Source organism: Tauraco erythrolophus, chromosome 7, assembly GCF_009769465.1.
Source record: "Tauraco erythrolophus isolate bTauEry1 chromosome 7, bTauEry1.pri, whole genome shotgun sequence".
NCBI lineage: Eukaryota > Metazoa > Chordata > Aves > Musophagiformes > Musophagidae > Tauraco > Tauraco erythrolophus.
This window is the reverse complement of record NC_141471.1, coordinates 33,902,143-33,920,056: the sequence shown is the minus strand read 5'-3', so window position 1 is coordinate 33,920,056 and position 17,914 is coordinate 33,902,143. Positions and strand designations below refer to the sequence as shown.

General features: G+C 40.4%; 1 protein-coding gene across 1 annotated transcript in view; it reads left to right on the top strand.

The window, feature by feature from the left end:
• The first annotated feature begins 1,820 nt into the window (after window positions 1-1,820).
• The window catches only part of SNX13 (sorting nexin 13), a 66,812-nt gene continuing 50,718 nt past the window's right edge, over window positions 1,821-17,914 (top strand). Inside the window, 1 exon segment of the mRNA XM_086614224.1 lies at window positions 1,821-1,902. Within this exon segment, the coding sequence (XP_086470350.1) occupies window positions 1,891-1,902 (12 nt within the window). The 5' untranslated portion in view covers window positions 1,821-1,890.

Below are 17,914 nucleotides of genomic sequence, written 5' to 3'. Positions count from 1 at the left end.
CTGAGCACAGGGCATTATTTGGCTGAATTTAAGTGTGACGAAAGTCACAAACAGAGAACCACAGTGGTGTGTATATATTACTGTCTTCCAAATAAGCATCTACAGAATGCTGTAAATAAAAGTTAAGGAACCAGAGCAATACAATAATATTTCACAACCCATTGCTCAATGTTTTTGAACAATTTTTAATTTATCGAGATGGTGAAATACCATGTGCAAGACCAATGCATTGTTCTGGAATTGTTAAACCTATTATACTAGGTTTAATAATATTTAAAATAGAGTTGTGTGTGCTGTGAGATTTGGATTTTCTCTGAGGGATCAACTTGGAGGAAAGAGTAATGCTAACATGAAACATTCAAAAATACAGACTCAGAAGTACAGAGTTTAACAGATACTTTAAAAAGTTGAAATTCTGGATTATTTAGAAAAGTCAAATAAATGGTTATGAATATTCAGAGTCTGCTTTTTTTTGATTCACATGACTAACAGCTGGGTCTCTGACAGGGGAAAAACAGTTTTATGAGTAAAACCGAAACTCAGTAACACTCACAAATAAAACTAAGAAGTGGGCAACCCTGAAGTGCTAAGTATTTAACCATCCCTGGGAAAATTAGAGAACTTCAACAAAACCACCAGCTGTGGAGCTGCCTAATGTCCTTTGCACCTCTACAAGATAAGGGTCTTTGCTTTTACTCGGGAGAAAATACACTGTAATTGAAGGTTGTTTTTCTTCACGTTGTAGGTGTGTTGCTTTTCCTCCATTTTCACTGCTAACCATTACTACTTCTTTGGTGTGCGTTTTGTGTTATTGGCAATGCAGAAAAAATACCACTTTGTTTCTACTCTCCTAGCGCACCTAAGGTTAACTTTGTAACTTTAAAGACTATTTAAAAAGCAAGCAAACAGAAGAGAAACCCCACAGAACGGTGTTTAAAAGAAAAGCAACAAGTTTCAGACAGGAACTTTCAGTGTATTCAAATACTGAGCCGTGGGAGTACGTTGCCTCGTGAGACACGGCTCCGGTTCCCAGATGTGTTTTGGTTCCACAATTTACATCGCGGCTTAACCACGCTGCAGGTAACAGGCTTATAGATGCCTCTTTATTAACATCTCAAGCAGGGAAAGACATGCAGTGCTGCATATGTTGCTGGTGGATGAGAGGCATGCTGCTTGGGCAGAAATTTAAAATACTTCAGTTATCACCATGAGAAGAGCTGCCTGCACCGACCAGCTCAGAGACGGCGCCCAGCGTCTCAAGGCAGCCGGGGCTGAAAAAACCCAGACCCGCAGCAGAGAGGCTTTGACAACATTTTAAGTTCTGCTACCCTCGACTTCTTCCTTCGGGCTGCGCAGTGTTTCAGGGCCGCTGACACCGCGGAACGCGCTCGGCCTCCGGATTCAGCAGGCCGCGGGGCCCCGGCGACTCCGCAGCCGCCACGCTGCAGCCCTGGGGCCGGGCGGCGGCGGCGGGCCGCCCGCGCTCGGTATGGCCCACCCAGCCCAGGTAGGCAGCGGCGCGACCCGGGGCGGCGCGTCAGAGCAGAGCAGGCCATGTCACGGCGGGGCGGGGCGGGGAGCGGAGTGACCGGCCCCGGCAGGGGCGGCCCCGCGTCCGCAGCCCCAATGGGCGGGCGCGGCGGGCGGGGACCGGCGGCGGCGCTGCACGTAGCTTTCCCAAGATGGCGGCCGCTTTGGAGCGAGCTGCGAGGGCGGCTGCGGGGCCGGGGGCGGCGGGCGGCCGCTGAGGAGGGCGGCAGGGGGCTGGCGGCGCTCGCCTCGCCTCGCCGCGCTGCCCCGCAGGGCCGGGGGAGCTTTCCGCGCGGCCGCGAGTCTTCACCATGCTGCGGGGCTAGAGCCGCCGAGGCGCCGCAGCGCAGCGGGGTAATAATGTTAGCAGAGGTAAGAGCCCTGCCGCGGCTGCTGGCGTGCGGCAGGGGAGAGGAGCGGAGCGAGCAGCTCTCCGTCCGCCTGAGCGAGCGGCTGCGCGCCGCCACCCGCGCTGGAGACGAGGCTCTGCCCTCCGCCGGCGCCTCCGAGCTGCCGAGGTAGGGGCCGAGGAGGGCAGCGCGCCGGGCCCCCCTTATCACCCGGCCCTCCTGCCCGGCCCGCCGCTCTTTCCCCGTCGGGGGCCGGCAGGGCGTTACGTGACGGGGCCGCTGCACCGCCGTGGCGGAGCCCGGCCCGCCTTGCCCGCTCCGTGCGGCAGCCGGCCGGGGCGCGCCCACCGTCCCCCTCAATCTGCCGGCGGTGGGGCTTTCCCGCCCGGCGAGGGGTCTCGGGGCCGCTGCGCCGCGGCGGGCCCGTTTCTGGCGGAGCGCACCTGGTGAGGAGCGAGGCCTGCCCGGGCCCTAGGCCCGCCGGGGAGATGTCCGCGCCCGGGCCCCGAACGCGGGCGCCGACTCCAGCCCCGCCGGCCTCCTCCTCTGCGGTAGCTTCCTAAAGGCTCCGTGTTGCTTTCCTAAACGGCGTAAACCGAATAGCTTCGCTGTTGCAGGAGTTTGTGGTTATAGGTCATTGGTAGAAGCCAGCTGCCTCGGTTCGCCCCTCCTTGGCGGGGGGTTTGTGTCCCGGAGCAGCGGCACGGCCAGGCTGTGAGGCGAGGGGTATTTCGGGATCAGTGTGGGCTGGAAATGGCCACTGTGTCGAAACGCGCTCTCAGGGGGGGATCGGACAGTGTTTTCTAGTTGCTGGAAATTAGACTTTCCACCCTACAAAGACTGATTGATTTTCTATTTTTAGTATGTACGACAAGGTGTCTGGCGTGCAGTTACTTCTCCAACATGATGATTGCGTTACCTGTGATAAGTGTTTTATAGTTTACCGTTTTATCCTGTGGTGAAGGTTATTTGTCGAAAACTAAATTGTCTTAAATCGTAAGCATCTTGAAGTTGAAGGCTTCCTTTTTGACACCTGAAAAAATTTAGCTATGCTTTCCTGAGATAGCTAAAAAAGTATCTTGCAGCTTTCAGTTTGCATCAGTTCAAAGTTTCAGGGCGTTAGGAAAGTGGTTCTGTACTGCCATGAGCTCTTAGATTTCCCTGGGAGGGTAAAACTTGCCGAGTGAGTTAAACTTGGAAAAAATACATGACCTGTTTTTGTGTGAAGGGTATCTGGTGGGTGGTCAGGCTTAATAATCTGTATTAAATAGTGTTGGCGAGTGTGCTGCGTAAGTATTAACCATAGTAATTTAGATTATTTTAAGGGTGGTGTAGAATGTTCTGGGTCAGTGCCTCATGGCTGTTTGTTCTGCTTGATGATAGCTGTGTGTGCCTATCCAGGACGCTTTAATGTCTTGGAATTGAATTTTTTTTTTTTCTAATAGCACTAGTGTAGCAGCATGGATGATACTTGCTCTGTTGCCTTTTTTTCCCTAGCATTTATGTGTATGATGACCGGTTATGATACTTAGCCTTGGTGTGTAGAGGACTGGGTTCTGATGTCCTTTGCTTTTATTTCCTGTATGTAAAATATTTGTAGACAAGATGCTTCGGAGTGAAGTATTTCAGGGTTGATCTCTGCCAAGGAGATAACTTAAAGTTTTTAGGGGCATCTAGCAAAGTTGCCAGGCTTTGCTTGCCTGCCTGAGAAGCAGTTGTGGAGCGTTCTTCAAACAACTAGACAGCTCTTCGCTGTTGGAGGACCCAGCTGACATGTGAACTGAAAGCAGTCCTTTCCAGTGTGCTTTTTTGGGTGTTCCGATGGTGACTTGATAGCTAAAACACCTTGTGAAAACTGCATGCAGTCACACCCATGAACCCTTTCCACACTTTGTAGGAAGATGCATATTGCCTCAAGCCTACTTATACATGTATAGCATGCTTTAAACAATCAAATCTTTTTTTTTTTTTTGTGTGGCAGACTGACATTAGAGTAGGGCAGTAGTGAAAACTCCACGTTTGTAGGCTGCCTAAATTTATTTTAATAACTTTGAGGAAGGGGAACACCAGACAGCCAGTAAGTCTGTTGGTATTTTTCCTCTCTCAAAATAACTATTTTATTTAAGAACATTTAGTGAAATAAGATAAAAAATTTGCTGGGTATTTGTGGACTTGTGTGGTTTTCTTTGATCTAGAATGGCCAAGATCACTGTCATTTCTTTTTGATCCATTAAAAATTTAGAAATGTTTCCCCCACTGTAACTGTTACTTATATAATTTAACAATGTAGTCAATATTATTCTTAAAAATATTTAAGCATGAAGGAAAGGCAGAATCTGGTTCTACGTGTATTTTTATCATGCAGTTAAAACATAACTTACAGTTTCTCAAGTTCAGTTTCCTGCATCCTTTGACCGTATCCATATATGCAGACCCCAGCAGATTCAGTACAGTTTTGTGTGGATGCAGTTAGGATTAGGACCTCATAATCAGTAATTTCAGGGGAAGATCGTGCTTCCCGTCAGGAAAAAATACCGAGTGTGTTTTTGTTTAGCCCTCACTGCAGGTCGTCTTATTTTAGTTGCATCAGAAATCATGTTGTTGAATGCCAAGCACACGTACTGATTTACCAACTTAGCAAACGCTGTTCCCCAGATTTTCATTATCTTGGTCTTCGGAACTTGTTTCTGTGGTCATGTTGAATACGTTCTGTCTGCACGTGTGCAGAGTCCTGCTGCAGTGAGCATTTCCTTAGTCTGTTGGATTGGCCTTTCTGTGTCTTTTCACTTGTTCCCCTTTTCTTGTTCATCAGATGTCTCCTTTGCTTTTCAAGACCCAGTGCAGCCTCTTTCCGTGTTACGTACTGTTTCAGCACTTCTCGTCTGATGAGGCTGTGATGGACACAAGTTGCAGTAGTCCCTCTCTTGCGTTTTCAGACAACTGTCTTCGCCATTCTTGACTCTTAGTGGTAGCAACTGTAATGCTTTGACCACAGCGAGGCAGCTGGTGTTTTACAACTCTGGCTCTTGCTGGTCAATAGTGTCTTAAATTCTGATGGGATCAAACATTAAATAGGATTTCAGTGGGACTTAGTTTACAAGAAGTTTTAGAATGTCTTTCAGATTGATGGCCTGTACTGTCTGCATTTGCAGCCTGTGTTGTCTCCAAAGAAGGCGCTTTAGAAAAAGTGAAAAGTAGATTTCTTTTTCCAATTTTTTTTCCTCCAGTTGCTCATTAAATGCTTTGAAATGCGTAGTAAGACGCTTCTGAATTTATCAGCAGCTAAATTTTGACAGCTGTCAGCTTAGCAAGAGTACTTTGTTGCAGCTAGTGACAGTTGAGAAAGTTTTTGAAATCTGACAAAGTAGGAAAGCTTTTTTTCCTTGTCCGCAACTGAAAATGAACCATACAGAATGAGCTCTGATGTGTTGGTATTTCTTGTTATTGCAACCAATTCACTAACTACATGTAGTATTCCTTTCTGTTATATGTGCTACTATTGATTTATAAGGGACGTTTTACAAACTTTTTTGTTAAACTTCTGTAGCTACTAACCTATTTAGAACTGGTTTTGAGCAAAACCAAGCAAATTAGCCTGATTTTTAAGAATAAAGGTTGACTCAGCAGCTTGTTTAACTTGCTTTAGAATAATAATGAATTAGACTTACTGAAACAGTAGCACGTTGTAATGTATATGATAGTCCAGCTTTGAAAGATGCAGGACCCAGTTAACTGCTTGATATACTATAGCATTGTTAATTTTTTCTGTTGATACATGACTGTGGAAGATTGCTCTGATGCTTCATGTGGCTGCACTATGTTTGCTGATAGAGCTTCAAGCATGTAGACAGTTATTCAGAGGGTGGAGAGAAATTAGTGTTCTGTCCTTTTGTGGAACTTGTATGCTGGGGCTTTGCCTTGGTGCCAGTGTTCTGCCAGATGAGACCTAGCTGGAGGATCAGTTGCAAGCCCTTGGGAGGTAAAAAGCTCTCTTTCTCCTTCCATGTATTCTGTTAACAAAGTCCATGCTATCGCTGGTGTACTTTGTGTTCCTAATTGTTACTATGACAGCTCTTTTACTAACTCCATATTCTGTGCATGTCAACTAAATTGTGTGAGGAATGGAAAAATTAGGAAAATTAACCTTTTACAAAGAACCGATATCATGTGTTCCTAGTGTTTGTTTTGAAATGCTTGCTTGCTATTAGTAAAAGCTAGAGCCTAAACGCTCAGGACTATTCTTGGAGTGTACAGTTGTGCCTGAAGTGCTGAGGCTGAATGCAGAGCTCTGCAACAGCTCTAAAATGTCAGCCTGGACCGTTCCCCAAAACAGTGTGAAAAAGGAAGAGTGTTAAGTTCCCTAGTTCAATAAAATGTAATAGGTTGTCTGGTTAGATAGCTGAAGGAGCTCCAAATGTTGATTTCCTCTGTCTGGTTGCACTCGATGGAATTATCTCTGTTTGAAATATGTTTGTCCCTTTTTCCCCACCCTTACAAAGATGACAAAGCATTTGAACTAGCATTAGGAGCGTTGCTGTTATTAGAAACAAGAAACCATTTGTGTTGCATGTAAGTTACTGGTGACAATATTTTGAAGTCCCATTAGCACTTTTCACCACTGCTTGGCTGAGAGTACCAAGGCTGGAATAATAGGAAAAATCAATTGCAGTTGGCACTTGCAGCTACATGAGAGAGAAACTTCAAGAAGTACAAGGCATCGTGATCTTGGGCTTAATTGTTTGTTCTTCTCTTCTCCTTTCCCCGGTAAGTAAAGTCTGATTTCTGAATTGGAAAAAATGAGACATTTCATGATGCAAACATATTGAAATGTTTTAACACGAGTACCCTAACCTTGTTTACAGAATTTCTGTAGTATTACACCTTAAAATGATGACTGCGTGATTGTGACCATAGGTATGAGGTGAAACAGGCATTTGTTTTTAATGTGAGTAACCATAGATTATAGGTATGTTCAACTAGGGAACTCCTTTTCTAACTGCCATTCGTTCTGGAAAAGAAATCGATTCCTATCCTGGTTTGGGAATATCTGTCAAAGATTTTATTCTTGCTCTGAAGCAGAAGCAGCTGTAAAATCGTCAGAGAGGGAAGGCAGATTTCAGAAGTTACAGTGTTGATTTGCTTTCTGTTTCTATGTGGAAGAGGGTGTGATCTCAGTGTTGCAGTTAGTCAAATTTATTCTTGTATTTTAACATTGGCATTTTACAAACATTTAAAAAGCCCCACAAATTTTTAACTGGTTTTGTGCAAGCGGGATTCTCTGAAAATCCAGGGATTTCCCAGAACAAAATACAGAGTTTGACCACTGCAGTTAGTTCAGTAGTTATTTTGAAGCTGTTTCAGCAGTGGCCCTTAATCTTCTTGAGTCCTGCAGCTCTGCGTATTTTCTTGGACAATAAGTACAAGATCTGCTAAGACCAGTTTGATTTTAACCTCCTCAGTTACTCAGGCCACCAGTTCCCAGCAGGAGGAGGAGAAAACCCATCTACGCTTGCTTAAGTCCCTTTGTGCATCTAATGACCTTTTTGATGTCCTATCTGTGCCTTGATTTGGTTGAAAGCATTTTTGATAATCAGGAATAGCAAATATTAAGAACTGGTTTTAATTTCACAGGTGGAAATGGTGCAATGTTTATTCAAGTGAGAGGTGATATGACCTAATTAAAAGTTCACAGGTACCTGTTGTCTGTAACACTGATGTCTGAAATGCTTAATTCAGTATACCATTGCAGTTGAAGTTTTGGGTAGGAAGATGAGCTTTACACATTTTATTTCCAAGAACATTCATTAATTCGGGGTCTTACTTTGAAAGAGTATTAGCTGCTTAAATGCAGCTGTGGTTTTGTTAATTTTCTTTTTCATGTCTGTTCCTCTGCCCTTCTTCACTAAGTCCCATGCTTCTGGGAGAAACGAGGTGATCCCAGTTCTATTTCAATCAAATCTGTTCTTCTCAGAATGCTATTATTTCATAACTATTGCTATTTTCAGATCAAATATTCCTATTCTTCAGTATATTTTTGCAATTCTAAGAAATAACTTTTCTCAGCCCTTGTGCTACTGCCTCTGAGGGAGTGTAGGTTAGGCTATCTCTTGTGACCTAAGGGGATGAACTTGAGCAGGAAGTTTGAATTGCTACATATCCTGTAGGATGCTCTGCATTTCCACTCTTCCTGTCGGTGCTGTCAGACAAGGCCAAGTAAAAAATACTCTGGAAGTTCACTGTGAAATTCTTGCCGTATTTAACCAACTGATTATGCAACAGCGCCTCAGACTTGGGATAATTTTTCTCATAGCCCTTAATCGGTACCAGAAGCAATGGGAAAGAATGTACCTGATGTTCCCAGTCATCCTGTGTTGAGGATTTGTCATTCCAGACTGCACGCATGAGTTAAAAATCCGATGGTGTACGTGCTTTAAGAAATAAATACCCAACCGATGTAACTGTAGAAAGAGTGATTGCTTTGAAGTTTTGCTGATGATCAGAATAATCTTGGAACTGTTTGACTTGGAGACACGATGAAGCCTTGCTTGTTGCCATGCTGCTATTCTAACAACTGCTGCTGCAGGCTGAGGAGAGATGTCTCTGGTGAGTTTCAGGTCCTTTCTTCTGTGCAAGGCCTGGCACCTCTTCACTTAAACCTTTGCATTCCATGTCCTTTTTAATATCTCAAAACTTTGCTTATTTTCAGTTTTCCCAAATGTGTTAGTATTTTATAACGATACATCTTACTTGATCATTCCTGCTGTGATCTGTGAATGCATCTGTTCCTCCAGGAAAACTTACAAGTAAGGTTTGCTAGCTCCACTTCGGTTAAGTTTCTTTTTTGTTCTTGATGTTCTTGAGCAAGTGGCAAGGATTGAGGTTTTTAGATATCTTCTGCAAACTTGCCCTGAGAGCTGGATACTCAAATGACTTAGTTTCCTCTATAATTAGTTTCAGCCTATAATCTTGAAGTATTAGTGGCAAGAATTGATGCACCACTTCTGTGGTTTCTTTCTCACCTCCTCCTTCCCCCTCCAAATTCATTGAAATGTCTTGGAAATATTTCATGCCTTGATGTTTGAGACTGAAGTGTTCCACCAAGTTCATAGAACTGTCCCTCTGTGTAAACTTTATTTGGGATGTTCACACTTGCTTTCCCTCTTCAGCCTCACAGTGGGCAGGAGGTAGTATATGCATCTGGGAGGTATCCAAGCAAGTAGTTGGCACAGTAACTCTGGGCTCAGGCTTTTTGTGAGGAAGGAGTGGAAGACTACTTGAGTATCCGAGATGAATCTTTTAGCCTCAACAGGCTTGTGACTTCTGTAGAGAAGCCGGATGGACAGAAGTTATGGAGCAGAGACTTGGAAGAAATTGTAGGAGGCTCCACTCTGCTTAGACGTCTGTTTGCTTCTGAGCTATGCACTGCAGCCCCTGTCAGCAGCGTTGCATAGAAAACCACTTGGATAAAACTTGTGAAGTTTCTAAGGGCTTGCAGAGACAGCAGGCAGAATGGTTTTCTTAGTAACAGTATGCCAGAGAAGGCAAAAGGGCACAGGGGACCATGAAAGAGATGCAGAGTAACCATGCTTTCCAAAAGGAAAGGTGAGCCAAAGATCTCTTGGAAGTGAGTGGGTAAAGCAGACAAGTTATAAGGACTGAAGGACACATTGGGAAAGGGGATATTAAACATGGGAAAGGGAAAGATTTGGAATGCTTTTATTAATATTCCCATTGCATTTATCACACTGGAAAAAGGCAATATTTAAACACTTTTTTTTTTCTCCTCCTAAGTAAAGGCATTTTTTGCCATACCCTAAGTGCTTTTTTTGTTGGCATTGTCCATTCTGCCAAGAGTTAGGCATCAACGTTCATTAAAGAAATTGCAGTCTTTGGTATCGTGGACTACTGAATAATTCAGAGACACAGAACTAATCTCTTTCTCTTGCTTTATTTTGTGCAGTTGAATGATATTGTGTCCAGAAAAAACAGTTGCAAGGAACTGAAAGTTTTGAGGCTTACTCTAGCTTTATGAAGGTTTTAGTCATTTTGTGTAACATCTGTTTTAATGGTTATTTTGCCTTCATCCTGTAAGCACGCTTCATAGGAAATTTGGCCTTGTAAGAGTTGAGATGTACTCTCAGAGACTACTGGGAATTTGTAGTGAAATAGTGCTTGTATCAGTTTCTCTGTGTTTTGTAACTGGAGAAAACTTGTGGCACTTAAAGAACTGCAGCAAGTTTAAACTTAAGAAGCAAACAGTGGAGTAACATCACAATCTTCAGAGGAAGGTGCCAGTATTCTGTCAGTGGATTTAAGTTTCTTCTTGAAAATGCACTGTATTTGCAACTTGAGATCTATTTGTTGTTTGGCTCCTGGAAGCTGCTTCTTTGCGATGCGTACTCTGAGGTTTCTCTATTTTTACCTCCGTTTCATTTTTGCAGTTTGTTAATTATGATGCTGGTTAAAAAGTACTACACCTTTTGAAAAGATTGGGGAACTATCAGTAAATTTTTGAGAAGAGAAATTAGATATCGTGAAGGGATGATCATTGCAAGTAGGAGTCCAAACTGAAACTAGATTCATGGTGCTGGCAGTGATTGAGGTCTTGGAATTAGAAGAACAAAACAATCTCCCAAAGTATTAAAATCAATGAATAATGTTGGTAGATGTTTCTTCAGATTCCAGTGTTTAGGCAGCAGATGCCCTTTATTATATTAGTTAGTGGTAGCTGTATAGGAGACTATTGCTCTTGCTTATTTTTGGGGATAAAGATGGGCAAGAGTGGAGGAGAGGGGTGATACTTGTAAAAGTTGTGTTACTTCCCAGTCAGAATATTAATTGGGAACACCAATAAAGTTTTTAAATGTACTCTTCCCTTGGTGGCCAATGTAGCCAGTATGTGTCTTCAATATATGGTCGTATTTTGTTTGGGCACAAAATCCCTTGTGGTGGAATTGGATATTGTACATTGATTTCCAATGTAGAAATTAATTTTTAGTTTTGTTGGGCATGTCTTTTACTGAAGGACTCCTTCTGGCAGCTCTGATAGATAATGTGAATTTTGCTTCTTCCACTTGTATTCCTTCACATTTGTGACCTGACCTAATAAGGAAATTAGAATCTCTCTTTATATTTAGTCCAGTTTTGGATAAAAATATTCTAAAGTTATGTTGCTAACTTAATATTCTTGAAGTAACTTTTTCATCTGGATGAGGAGTATTGCTTATTTGGGAACTTTTAGATTGTGGTGTGTACTTATAAAATAATAAAATACTGCAGTAAAATACTATACTGCATCCAAAGCAGTTTCATTTTAAAATTGAGATAGCTTTGTAGTTCAGAGGGCTCTGAAAATTCTGCTGCAAGTAGCCGATAACAGATACAATATTACCAGTAGATTAAAGAAATAAACAAATATCTCAGGTGACTAATTTTATAGCCTGAGGAAACCAGGGTACTAAAAGATTATTCAGAAGTTAATGACTAAATCTGTCTTTTGTGTGTGTATACATAATATTTGTGTATATATGAAATATATATAAACACATGTAATAAGTTTAATTCTAAGTAAAAAAATCACACACATCCTGTAGATATGTCATTGAAACATGGTTTAATCAGTCTTTTTAGAAGAAACTACTGGTTTTTAAGGAATTGCTTAAGAATAATTATTTGCTTATAGATACTTCTAAGCAAGTCATCGAGTGGTAGAAACAAAAATTTTATCTTTTCTGGTATAAATTTGAAGGTAATTTGTCTGCTGTTTCACACACGATGAGTTGTTTATGGAAAAAGCAAAAAATAATCATGCATGGTTAGGATTGGAAGGGACCTCAAAGATCATCTAGTCCCAACCCCCCTGCCATGGGCAGGACACCCTCCACTCTACCAGGTTGCCTAAAGCCTCATCCAACCTGGCCTTGAACACTTCTGTGGATGGGCATCCATAACTTCTCTGGCAACCTGTTCCAGTGCCTCACCACCCTCATTGTAAAGAATTTATTTCTTATATCTAATCTAAATCTTCCCTCTTTCAGTTTAAGCCATTGCCCCTTGTTCCTATCGCTACACTCTCTTGTAAAAATCTCCTCTCCAGCTTTCTTGTAGGCTGCTTTTAGGTACTGGAAGACTGCTATAAGATCACCCCGGAGCCTTCTCTTCTCCAGGCTGAACAACCCCCAACTCTCTCAGCCTATCTTCGTAGCAGAGGTGCTCCAGCCCTCGGATCATCTTCATGGCCCTCCTCTGGACCTGCTCCAACAGCTCCGTGTCCTTCTTTTGTTGGAGGCCCCAGAGCTGAACACGGTACTTCAGATGGCGTCTTGTTAGAGTGGAGTAGAGGGGCAGAATCACCTCCCTTGACCTGTTGGTCACGCTTCTTTTGATGCAGCCCAGGATATGACAAGAAAAAGCCCAATAACTGCTGCTGCAGTGTACAGTTCTAAAATGTTCGTTAATTCTGTGGAATTTATCTTATGTTATACCTTCATGTCGTGACAGCTCTTTATTTGCAAGCACTAAGCACTTTGACTTGTTTCACTTTTTATTTTTGTGAGACGCTTACTGTTTGAAGTTTTCTGAGATTTCCTAAAATAGATACTATATCATGTGTGTGTTTTCCCCTCTTCCTCTATTTCTTTTTTAGCTAATTCAATCAGTTTAAGATTATGCAAACTATTTTGCACGCAGCAGCAGCTTTGAAATTGTGTGGTATCTCCATAGAAGTAGTAATGGATTTATTTTATGAAAGTAATCATTTTTCATCAGACGTCTTATAACCTATCTTTTTCCATTTTCTTCTCCCTTTAAAGAAAATTGACAGAATGGGTTGTCTTTGAACAGAATTCTATGTGCCAAACCATTTTTATATATGTATGTATATATAATCTTTATATATATTTTCTTAGTAAGTGTGAGCTGATCTAGGTAATGGCATAAATTGGGCAGTATAGTAGAGATTTGAGTTCAAGGCATAGGCAGCTGCTTATTTCTTGGCAGAAAATGATGCTCAGTTGAAGTTACCACTTGCATGGAACAGCTTTAAGTTTTTGTCTTAAAACTAAGAAATTCTTTTCTACCTTCAAAAAGCATAACTGTTAAGTTATGAAGATATCTTTTTTAAAAAGTGTCTTGTGCAACTGTTTGCAGAAGCCCTGAGCTCTGCCTACAAGTTTTTAATTAGACAACATAGAGTCAGCCTACTAGATCCGACTCTTATGGAAAGAGACTGATTTAATGTATTTCTGTCAAGATAAATATTAGAAATCTTAAGTGATAGAAATTGATCTAGAAGCAAATTTTATGATTCTTTAAATTAATTTAGTGAGACCAAACTTCTTGAACAGTGAAAGAATGAAAACATTGGTAAAAGAAACTTTTAAATAACTCCTTGCTTGCAGTTTTAGGCAAGAAAGTAAAAAAATTTAAAATGCTACTTGAGCTGGTAATCACAAATGAAATATGCAATAACAGTTTCTTAACTAAAGAATGTGTGAATTCATTGTTTTTAGGCCATTTAGGAGAACAGACTTTTTTTTCTTGATAAAGATTCTGGGGTCTTCCTCCTCTCTTCTCTTTGCCAGTGTTTCACATTAGCAAAACTTGAAATAGGTGTAATCTGTTTATCCAGAGGCTGAACATAGAAACAGTCTAGATTATCTTATTGGCTTCAGTTCAAGCTAGAGTTAGAGGGATTATTTTATTTTCTCCTTTTGGGTCACCTTAGGTGATCCTGTCAAGCAATAAGCCTGGCCCTATTTGGACCTAAGGTGATCCAAAATGCTTTGATCCTTTTTGTCCGTTTTCTGTCCACATGGCTAAACTAGCTTAGATGCAAGTCAATATGGATTGTTACAAAGGAAAAGGATGTCTTTCTTTGAAATTATATTAGAAATGAGTTTGAGTCTTTCACTTCTGTATTTAAGAAAGTAGCTGGAAGTGAGCTTGCATCTCCTGTTTCTCATCATTGCTCAAGTGCTTCTTTTAAACTTGACCAAAACTCCTTATCTTTTAAACTAGAATACAATTCAGAGTGGGTTTTAGTGCAAGCATGTGATCAGAAGGATTGTGTGTGTTTGTGAAGGTGGCCTCTTGTTTTTAATAGTAAGATAAATAACTTATTCCACTTTCAAAATAAGGTTACATAAAAAGAGGCTTCCTGTCCCTTGCTGATAGTTCTACTGTATAATGAAATAGCTTTTAGTGCTGAGAATAAATGTTAGTAAAATGAAGGTCGGTTTAAAATTAAAAAATCCACTTCCTAATTTCATGTTGTGATCAGCAGTGCTCGCAGAACAGGTGTGAGAGAGGAGAAAAAAAAATATCTTGACTCTGAATTTTACAGGCTGAATTTTACTCTGTTTTTTCACTTGAAAATAAAGGTTTTGGTGTTGAACATATTTGCCATTTCTGGTAGAACAATTATCAGTGTTAATCAGAAGACTTATTTTTCTTCATCAGCTTTATTGCACAAACCAATTGTAGCAAAATATGCAACATAATTTTTCTATTTTTATTTCAGTAGTAATACTCTGACTATAGCAAACAAGCAGGTTTTATTTTAGTAGTGGATTTTGTTATTCTTTGGATAAATACAGAAACTGAAGTAATGTGTGCACAATAGCTTTTAAACTTTTTGGTTACAGTGCTTTAATGTTATGTACTTTAAGAAAATGTTAGCGTATATTTTCGTTTAAAGGTTTACACTTTTATAAATGAACTTCATGAATTGTTGAAACAGTGCAGTGATTGTGGATTTAGAATATAAATGAAAAGTTATTGCCTGTCCATAAGAGCTTTGTTAGAGCACCTTATGTAACTGTGGGGGAGGGGAGGGGAAAGTGATCCCAAAAGCTTTTCTGTCTCATGCAGTGTGAGAAGCAGCAGGAAAATCCAAGATAAATATAGTTAGATGTGATTGCGCTTGAATTAATCCAGCTGTTAACCAATTAAGCCATTTGACATACAGTGTGCGTTGGGTGGAAGAGAAGGAGGTGAGAGAGGGAGGGGACAGATGGACTTTTGCTTAGCAGAGGAGTTTCAGGCCTCTGTAACCAGGAGGGATCAGCAGGTATACTGCACTTACCCAGAAGAAACTTCATTGACTTGGCTTCTTAAAACTTAAAAATTAATTGTGTGATTATTTATTTTTATTATTTAAAAGATTATTAGTCTATATTTGTATACTTTAATATTTTAGGCTTGCTTTGGAAAATAAAATCTAAACTTAGAACAATAAAACCAAAATAGACTATATAAAGTGTCTTTAAAAAAAAGAAAATCCCAAGAGTTTTCTTGAGTACTGCAGTAATTTGTTGTGCAGATTCACTAAAACTGTTTTTACATTGTCTGAAGTAGGAATGGAGCTTAGGGTTTTGCTTTTTCTTGCCTAAGAAAGAAAAAGCCCTTCCTTGGGCTAAGGAAGGAAAAAGGCAAAAAGATAAGAAGGAAGAGGTTAAAAAGAGACCTTTAGTGATGTTAGGAAACAAGGATATGCAGAACTCTTTTCAAAACCTGGCTTGACAGTCTTTCACTTGATTGCTGTAACTTTGGCAGATAGGAGAATGTAACTACAAAGATGTTAATGGTTTATTTCACAATTGTTAAATATTTCTCCTAGTAGTGTAACATAACAATTTCACTGCAGATGAAATTGGCACTCCAGTTGATGCAGCTTTCCAATTTTACTTGTCATGCTAGTGAAAAGACAGTAATTTGAATCCTGAAATAATGTTTTTAATCACTTGACAAAAATGACACTCACCTTAATTATAGAAAGGTTTCCACGTGAACACATTCCGTTGACACTCAAAATGAAAGCCAAATTAAAAGGTAGATTGTAGAATTAACAAAATTAAACTTGATATCTACTGTATATGTAATCCTTGACAATTTTTTTTTTTAATGTGAGCCCTGAGATGTCATTAAATATATTTGACAAAACATATTTAAAAAACCCACAACAGTTTAAACTACCAAAATGACAAAGAATAGTTTGCTTATCACTGTATAGTTAGGGACAGGTCACCTACTGTCATTTAAAAAATATTAATGGACAAATGTAACTGGACATACACAGGGAAGGAATTGTGGGTGAAGAAGCATGTTTTTGTTTTTAAATGACACTTATTTCAATGTTCAGATTATTCTCTTGCAGCTACTGAATTTGAGAACAATTACAAATAGCAACCCTCAGAAGTGGTATGGGCCTTTTGAATGCTACAGATGTAAGATTTAAGTAGTATTCTGCTGAAGCTTTAAAATTGATAACTGGATGCTTCTAGAGACCAGCCTTCCTGTGGGAATGGTCCTGGTTTCCCCTCCTGCCCCGTCTTCAAACTTGAAAGCAGAATTACTCTGAGCGTGTGGGTGAAGATTTGTCTTAAAGACGGGATGGAGGCAAAGTTCTGAAAGCTTGTCAGATAGATCAAGCAAAAAAAAAAAAAACTATTGAAGCTACTTGAAAGTATAGTAAGACATAGTTGTGTTTGTTACTGGAGTAAATTATTGCTGTTGTGGTTGGTACATTAAATCCTTGCCACGCTCCCATTGATTTGTCTGCAAAATACTTCAGCTAATTCATAACTAGTAAATTATATTATGCATAATTGCATGCATACTAAATTACAGTGGTATTTTTCTTCCTTTAAACTTTTGATTTAAGACTGCGTGGCCTTAGTACAGTTTCTAGGCAGTGAATCTCGTGAATTTACATGATGTGACCGTTCATACAGGAGCTTAAGTTGTGTAGTCAGTCTTAGCTCAGCATTGTTAGCCATGACAGTGTGCAACAGGGATCATCAAAATGCTGCATTAATTAGAAAGCAGAAGCCAAAGAAAGGAAAAGCAGATGTACATAAGAAAGCAAATTCTTTATGTACTAATTCTAGTATTTGGCTGTATACTGTGGAAAAAATATTCAGTGGGAAAAGGAGACAAAACCTAGTCAAAAAACCCCAACCAAACGGGTGTCATTGAGAAGTCTTATTATCTGTAACAGCCGAATCAAGCTCATGTGAATATTCACCTTGATGTGTCTCTTCTACCTGATGAGGCTCTTCATTGTGCTCTTTGGGCCAACAGGCAGCCCTTTGCTGCAATTGCAGTTTATTTTGCTAAAGCAGTTCCATACTGTGGGGAGAAAATTATTGTGTGTGAACATGATTCTACATCAGCCCCTTACTAATACTAATAATATGACCTTACTAATACACTGCAGAACTCTTTTTGAAGACTCGAGACATGAAAAGATAAGAAGTGGTGATGGTAGGGTGAAAATACGGCATCTGTAGTGATGGTAAGCAAAAGTGGTTAAAACTGATGAGGTGGAATGGTGATTCATCTTCCAGATGTGTGTATGGACACGATATATACCCATATGTGCCTACCGCAGGATTGAGGCCTATATTCTTTTTTAGCATTTAGGTAACTGTTCCTAGTTACTTGAAATTCAGTGAATAGTACGATGACAGTTCAGTTTGGAAGTTTGCCCTCCCAGCACAGGGCATGTCAGCTTCTTTTAAAGGGTTTGGATAGCTGCTACTTAAATACCAGCATTATACCATCTCTTCAGAAGACTGACTTGTTCTTTCTGTCAAGTGACAAGCATTCACCCTGCAGTTAAATTTAGTAAGGCTAGACACAGAGCTTCAGTAAATCTGTGGCTATTCTAAAAAATACTGTTAGAAATAAAACTTATTTGTAAGTAATGAGGTTTGAATTTAAATACCTGAGCTAGTTCCGCAGTACTGACCAGCTGCATGGTCATATATTTGTGTAACATTTGGACTTTTTTTTGCTTTTTATAGTTGATTTTTGACATGGTAAAGCAACTTTAAACAAAGTTTTCAATTTTGTCTGGGAGTCATACTGCTGAAGTCCTTTTGAAAAGTGTCAAGTTACGGGAAGCTTTATTTACAGTCAGCCTAAATGGAACCTTGCTGGTGATCAGATCTCTTTGAATGACTCAAAGTCTGTAAGATTATAAACCACTCATCTAAAGTGTACAAGAATTGGACCAGTATCTGTTGTACTTA